This window comes from Sinocyclocheilus grahami, unplaced genomic scaffold (assembly GCF_001515645.1).
Source record: "Sinocyclocheilus grahami isolate Dianchi unplaced genomic scaffold, SAMN03320097.WGS_v1.1 scaffold130.1, whole genome shotgun sequence".
NCBI classification, from domain to species: Eukaryota; Metazoa; Chordata; class Actinopteri; order Cypriniformes; family Cyprinidae; genus Sinocyclocheilus; species Sinocyclocheilus grahami.
Window position 1 is genome coordinate 20,951 of NW_015505309.1, and position 8,395 is coordinate 29,345.

General features: G+C 38.3%; 1 protein-coding gene across 1 annotated transcript in view; it reads left to right on the forward strand.

The window, feature by feature from the left end:
• LOC107590592 (zinc finger protein 385C-like) overlaps positions 1-8,395 on the forward strand; it is a gene marked incomplete at its 5' end in the record, with an annotated part of 28,772 nt that overhangs the window by 10,525 nt on the left and 9,852 nt on the right. Inside the window, one exon of the mRNA XM_016279452.1 lies at positions 971-1,193. Coding sequence (XP_016134938.1) covers positions 971-1,193 — 223 coding nt within the window. The remainder of the gene's footprint in view (positions 1-970; positions 1,194-8,395) is intronic.

Sequence of the window (8,395 nt, forward strand, 5' to 3'; positions counted from 1 at the left end):
TGTGTGTGTGTGTGTGTGTGTGTGTGTGTGTGTGTGTGTGTGTGTGTGTGTGTGTGTGTGCGTGCGTAGACACTTTTTAAATATGCACGTTTTTGTTTTTGTCCATATGCATATCTGTTATCATGCAAACTATGAGTCAAGCATTTTGACCCATATTCTAATTAGTATATATTTTCCAGGTTTAAGAATAATAGTTAAGATACCAAAACTATAATGACCAAAAGATAGTTAAAGGGTTAGCTCACCCAAACATGAAAATTCTGTAATTATTTACTTGCCCTCATGTCATTCCAAACCTATAAGACAGAAAGGTAGTAAGAACATCGTTACAATAGTCCATGTGACATCAATAGTTCAACCATAATTTTATGAAGCTACGAGAATACTTTTTGTGTGCAAAGAAAACAAAAATAACGACTTTTTCGACAATTTCTTCTCTTCCGGGTCAGACTTTGATGAAGAAATAGTTGAATAAAGTCGTTATTTTTTATTTATTTGCGTTTCAGTTGCATTGCTGTCTATGCAGGGTCAGAAAGCTCTCGGATTTCATCAAAAATATCTTAATTTGTGTTCAGAAGATGAACAAAGGTCTTATAGGTTTGAAACGTAATTAATGAGAGAATTTTCATTTTGGGGTGAACTAAACCTTTAACAAAAATCAAAAATGTCTTATTTCCTTTAGCCTCAATAACAATTCTGCACACCCTGGACTTCTCTTCAACTTTGTGAGGTGCATCCTTGGAGGTTTTTAAGATTTCATGTATGCTGGGTACTTAATTAAATATATGAATAAATCTTAGTGTTGTTAGGACATTGAAATGTATGGTAAAAAACAGGATCATGCTAAACATCAATTCAGTGAATCTCATGACTTTGAATGTTTGAATGTCTGCATGTTTCTGTAAATGTGAGAAGCTTCGTTAAGGTTTTGCATTAGTTTCACTGTGTCTTTCTATCTGTATTTCTCTAGAATCAGGCTGAGGCTCATTATAAAGGCCATAAACATGCTCGTAAGCTGAAGGCATTAGAGGCTCAGAAGAACAAACAGCAGAGACGACAACTCGACAATGCGCATCACAACCGAGACAGAGAGAAGGACCGAGACAGGGACAGGGAGAGAGACAGCAGCAGAGTGAAAACGAGTGCTCCGGATCCACTTCCTGCCCTGCTGGATGACCCCGCAATGGAGGAAAGTAAGTGAACTCACAGACGATTCGCTGCATGAGTGGGCGTTTTTGTTACTGCTTGAAACATGCCCTGATGTGATTAAAATTTGTTACAGACAACATAAAGCATATTTGCAACATATTTAAAGGGGGGGGGGGTACAATGCTGTTTCATGCATTCAGAGTTGTTTACACTGTTAAAGAGTTGGATTCTCATGCTAAGCATGGACAAAGTTTCAAAAAACTATTTGGACGTATGACAGAGTATTTCTGTGCCAAAAATCTTACCCAGCGTTATGTAGACAGTGGATACCGTTTGTTTTTCCGGGGCAGCAGGAGTTTCACAAGTGTGTTTGTTGACGAATGTTTTATAAACAAGGCCCAGTTCGACGCTGGATTTGCACATTGTTTGATATTTAAAGATTGAGCGGTCCCAGCTATAAAAGATCCCGGTCATGATTCAGAACTCTCACTCTTTAGCTCCGCCCACGGCGCGCCTCCAGGAGCTCGGCTTTTCCCGGAGAGAATCGTAAAGCTGTATCTTTCTTTTATAAATATGATAAAACTAAAAACTTTTTGGAGATAAGAAGGATGCAGTACTACTCTATAGGTACTCAAGAATTCCATGCGATGGCGCCGCAGACGGCAGCCTCAGTGTTTGGCTCTCCAGTGTTTGTACTGTTTTTGTTCGTTTTTCCTGTTTTTTGTTTCTCAAACACGATCAGTTTTACCAGGGATGAGCTGCTGAACATTCGGCAGAACACACCACACAATCTTCTACCGGATTTCGTTTATTCGGACGTTTTGCTGAGCATTGTAGTCGGCGGAGCTGCTGTGCTGATCAAGCACTTCAGGATGCACAGATAGGGGAAGAGAGCCGGCGCGCTCGTGAAGCTCAGAAAGCTCAGGAAGCGCGGATTCAGAACTGTAAGCTTGTGACACTATAACAAATTCCTTGTATGTGCAAACATACTTGGTAATAAAGCTTTTTCTGATTCTGATTCTGATTCTGAAGATTAACATGAGATTGGGTGAAACTGTGTGTGTTATGCCCCCTTTAACTTCTGTAATCTGACATCTCTCAGAGTGTGTCAAGAATGTTCAGCTCATTGTAACATGGAACAATGATAGACTCTTGTGTCTGCGCGTTACCCAAATTTTATAATGGCTATGAGCATGCAGGCATAATTTATATATATATATATCACCAAGGCTGCATTTATTTGATTAAAAATACAGTAAAACGGTAGTATTGTGAAATATTATCACATCCGGTCTACGTAGCACCTTAACCTCCTCCGAGGGCAGCACTTGGAGGTTCACCACCTGATCCCTAAGGGAGTAGCGGGAACTTTGGGCACGTAGCCAGCCTACTTATACTCACGCTGTGATCAGCAGCAGCTGGATGCAATAATCGCATGCCAATGTGCATTGGCTCGTTTAGTTTACACTCGAAGTAGATTGGTCCCTCTAAGCGAGATCCCAATTCGTCGGTCCTCCAACGTGACGTCGAGAGTGACCGACTGAAAGGGAACAAAATGATAACTATATTTTAAAAAATCGAATTACAAATTTGTAAAATTTATTTGTTCCTGTGATGGTAAAGATGCAGCCATTACTCCAGTCTTCAGTGTCACATGATCCTTCAGAAACCATTCTAATATGATGATTTGGTGCTCAATTATTAATAATGGTTCTTCTTATTTTTTTTTATTTTTGTGGAAATCATAATTAATTTTTTCAGGATTCCTTGATGAATGGAAAGTTCAAAAGAACAGCATTTATTTGAAATAGAAGTTTGGGTAACACTTTAGTTTTGGGACCAAGTTGCTTATTAACATGCACATTTATTTGCATATTGGCTGTTTATTAGTACTCATAAAGCACTTATTCTGCATGACCATGTTTTAGATCTCTTAATCCTACCCAATACCTAAACTTAACAACTACCTTACTAACTATTAATACGTTTATTGGGGCAAAAGTCATTTGGTAATAGTTAATAGTGATAATTGGTCCCCAAACTAAAGAGTGACCGAAATCTTTTGTAACATTACACATTAAACATTAATTATTTTACTGTCACTTTTGATCTGTTTAATATGCCCATGCTAAATAAATGTCTTATTTTTTTTTTTTTTATCATACTTACCCCAAACTTTTGAATGGTTGTGTATTATGCTTTCCCCAAACATTATAAGCAGCAAAAACAGTTTGCAGCATTGATCATAATTAGAAATGTTTCTTGAGCAGCAAATCAGCATATTAGAATGATTTCTGAAGGATCATGTGACACTGAAGACTTGAGTAATGAAGCGGAATATTCAGCTTTGATCACAGGAATAAATTATATTTTAAAATATATTAAAACAAAAGACATTTTGTTATCACAAGTTATTTGCAATTGTAATAATATTTCACAATATGTTTGACTGTTTTTACTTCTTATTGTAAATTACTCTATTAACAATCTTTAAAAAAGCAACTCGATAATATTAAATGCAAAGAGAGAAAATCTGGGCCAGATAGACAAGTGTTAGTTTGTGACTCCCTCAAGAATGTCTGGAGAAAACAAAGACAACTTTTTATTTTAATATGCATTTTGGATGAATCATGCATTTAACTTGTCTGTAGTTCCTTCACTGCTGTGAATATCCTCCAGTCCTGCTCTTCATGATCTGTCCTGTATATTAAGGGGATTTCATTTCTGACTGAAGGACTTGACTTTCCTCTTGTTACGGGGAAGTACTGTGACACAGAGAGCAGAACAACAAGCCGACAGAGCGCTTTGAGCCATCCCTCTCCAATAATCTCTACCTTTTCATCCCTTTTAAACTCTTTATTTTTTCTCCTCTGCCCAACCTCTATAGAATATGATTTGAAAGGCAGCCCGAATATGGGCCCAAGGGATACGATAAAGGAAAAAAAGGGAGAGGGAGGGAGTCAGAAACTTCACATCCTTCTGCTACAAGACCTTGAGAATGAAAGAAAAAACAAGCGAAAAAGAGAAGGAGCAAATTAAAAGTGGGTGGATAGGGCAAAAAGATAGAAAGCAAGAACAGCAAGCTCATCAAATCACATTTTAATATTCGGCCCCATTCATGGCAACACAACGGTGAGAGGGAGCGTACAATCAGAAGGGAAAAAAAGGAGAGATTAGATAAGAGAGAACAGAGAGAGCTGGAGAGAGTTTAAAAGAGCTACAGAGATGGAGAATGAGAAGATTAGCTATTGCAATTTTGTCTCAAAGCCTTTGTGTTTGGATTAGCTCTCATGCACATGCCAATGCATTCTTCATACTAACTATTTGCAAAAATACAAATTTTCAAAATGGACTTACTGGTGGCTTGCCGGAACGTCTAATCGGTCTTATAAGGAAGATATTTGAGTTCACCTGACCCCAGTCTGAGCAGATTTTAGGGTGTATTTATTTAAGTCACATTATTGTGTTGAAAAACTGCAAGTAGCATAGCTGGAACTTTTTTTTTTTTTAAGTTGGACTAGTTGTTAACTTTACACTGCGTCAGATGCATCTGGAGGGACTGTGTTAGCATGCTAGTTAACCCTTTGATTTCATATGTATTGCATTTGACTTTCATATGACTTTCTAAGGCTTCTACATCATTAACAGTACTTTTTTCTGTTTGTATATAATTTACTATATATCTTCTGCCCCCTGGTGGATTAGCTATGTTCTTGAGGAATTAGAAGAACTTTCAAATGTGAAATCTTTGCTTATTTTGATAAAGTAACAGCAAGAATAACTTAAATATTGGCAATAATGATTCATAATGAATATTTACTGGATTTAAGCAACAATATTTCATACATTATAAATAAGGTGTCAATCCAACGATACCACTTGAGGTAGGCCTATATTTATTTCAGTCATTATTGTAGTGCATTTCATGATTATGTGCCCCATCAAATGATTATATATTTTATGTATATGCGTGTGTATGTATATATGTATTTTGTTATATATGTATTTTGTTATATATATTTGACAACATTATTTAAACATTTGTAATGTATATAAAAAAGATAATGTTTTGTAGCAAATGATAAATGATAATATTTTATTAAGATGTATTTAGACTGAAAACGTACATTTATTTGTATCTTTCTATGTGATTTTTATTTTATTTAACATTTTATAACAAACATTTCAACAAAAATATTTACATTTATTTATTTATACATTTGTTATATATATTGTACATATTTACTGTATATATTTAACATTTAATTTAAATGTATACATTTATAAAAAATATATTACAGTACATAGTACTGTATTATATACTTTGTGTGTGTGTGTGTGTGTGTGTATTGTATTTTTTATTAAGAAAAAATGTAAACTAGTCATCAACATCACTTGACTAGTGACCCATCCCTGCTTCAACAATATACGTGCATTCAGTGCATCAATCAGTTACAATGTGGTATTTTGGTCACTGATGGGTTAACACTCTCATTTAACAGATAACACACTCACACAGGGGAACCCAGTGTCGTCTCACACATTCACACACACAAGAGCTAATCACTGGATTTTTAAATGCTCTTATGCTAATGCACACACACACACACACACACACAGACACACAAATTGAGCTGATTGCCTGATGAAATTAGCACTGTTCTGTCATTAAGCTTGCAGCTACAGGGGCCAATCACAACTCTACAAGCATGTCAGCTGTTATTAACAGCCATAAGACGCTGGAAATGGAAAGGAAGGATGGGAGGGGGGTTCTAGAAATTTCTAGAGTAAGGGGTCCATTTTATAACAGCTATTGAAACACTTTAAATTCTCTTGCTGTCAGATGTCACTGATCGTTTTCATCATGAGCTTGCTGATGTAGTATGAACAAGTGCAGTATTTTACATTTGCTGATATATATATATATATATTTTTTTTTTTTACAAAGAGAGAGTTAAATATAGCCATCATGCTCTATCCTGTTCTCTTCGCTATCTGTCACTCCATTTTTCCACATCCGTCCCCGCATGTTTCACATTGCTTGTCTTTGCAAAGAGTGAGCTGTCCAAAACAGAAAGATTTAAAAAAGAGTATATATTAGTCTTTAAAGATCAGTTGTACAAGCTTGCTGCAAGACACACACACACTCCACAGGGAGATGGGCACCGAGTGTTACCCAAGGCAATTCTCTCCATTTCATTAACTTTCGCACATTTTTCAGGTGTGAAGGCAAACCTCCCTCCCACACACACACACACACACACACACACACACACACACACACACACACACACGTGGTCGCACACAACCTTCCTTTTCTATTCCCTGCTCTGTTTTCTTTAAACTCTTCCTCTGTACCCCCTAAGGAATCCCCTTTTAGGGGAATTGGTATAATCTAAATGTCAATGAGGCACAGAAGGATCAGTCTATCTGATTCCCCCCCCCCACAAGTCACACACAACCTTCCTTTTTCATTTCCTGTTCTATTTTCCTTAAACTCTTCCTCTATACCCACTCAGGAACCCCCTTTTAGGGAAACTGGTATAACCTAAATCTCAGTGAGGCACAGAAGCGTCAGTCTATCTGATTCCCCAGAGGGGGGAATTCAGCAGATCTGTGCAGATATCAAAAATGGCCACATGGGTCGCTCCTCACAAACATGTTCACTAAATAAACACTTTCACATGTTTAAATCCTGTGTTACTCAGCAAAAGCACTCCTACAGTGATTGTAAAAGTCATTTCGGCACTCTCTAATGGGTTACTAACTTACAAACACCTATTACATGCCACGTAGGAGGGAGTCCTGCTAGGAGAGGTGTTGATTTTATGACAAAGCTTTTACACAGACTTAATTAGCATCTGGAATGACTATATGTAACACCAAGCCAGCAGAGGGAGCCCTCGCCCGAGTATTGACTGTTAGCACTCCCTCTGCTTTCTCTGCAACCACTTCCTGTTTAGTGGCCATATTAACCTGGCCACCACATGACTGCTTTGCGAAGTATTGCCAGTTTATCCTGCCTTACCAAGCATTTGTATCTCTGCCTTCTTATTACGTGTATGACCTGTTTATCTGTTTGTTTTGACTTCTCTTTTGGATTACCACTTTTGCCTGTTTGCCTGGTTGGACTGCCTTACTGTGTTTTTGACCTCATTGCCTGTTTTTACCGACCCTGAGTTTGGTTTTGTTGGACTGCTTCAATAAACGTCCGCATATGCATTCTTCCTTGGCTTCCGCCTTACCCTCATTGCAGAATACTTCGCCTACTATGAATCCAGCGGAAGTTTCGCAGCTCCAAGCGGCATTCGCTTATCAGAGCGAACTGCTAAAGAACTATCAAGAGCAGGTCAACAAACTGCAAGCAGCAAACGATCATTTAACCCATTATATTCGATCACTTCCTTCAGCCACACCACCAACGGTAAGACTGCCGTTGCCAGACAAGTTTGATGGCTCTGCAGGACAATGTCGTGGTTTTATCCGTCAAGCCAGCATTTATGTTGAAAGTCAGAGAGATCCGTTTCAATCTGAAGCAAGTAAATGCACTTTTCTGATGTCACTATTATCTGGTAGAGCGATCGATTGGGCTGCAGCGGTTTGGGAGACAGATTTACAGTTTCATTCATCCTTTGAATATTCCCTACAACTACTCAGAGATGTGTTTGAATATCCCGAGGGGGGCAAGGATATTTCCACATAGTTGTTACACATGTCTCAAGGCAACCGTACCGCTGCAGATTTCGCCATAGAATTTAGAAACCTTCCCGCTCAAAGTGAATGGAATGATGTTTCTCTGAAGGCTGTTTTCAAACAGAGTTTAAACCTCGAGCTTCAGACAGAACTGGCCTGCAAGGGTGAGGATTTAACTTTTTTCTGAGTTTGTCACTATGGCTATCAAGATAGATAACCTGCTGAGAAACATTCCCAAGAGGGAATCTGCTCATCTGCCTCACTCAAACTTCCTCACTACAACCACCGTCCACCAAGAGCCCATGCAGATAAGCTACGCACATTTATCTGGTGAAGAGAGGACTCGACGCCGTCAACATAATCTGTGTTTTTACTGCGGTGAAACAGGCCACCGTAATGTCGAGTGCCCACACAAAGCCCGGGGATCCACCACTACTATCAGCCGGGTGAGTGTTGACCAATTCTCTTTTCTAAGTTCAAAAACATTTTTGATTCCTTTTCGGCTGACTACTAAGAATGGTCCCATTACTTTGACAGCGTTGATTGACTCCGG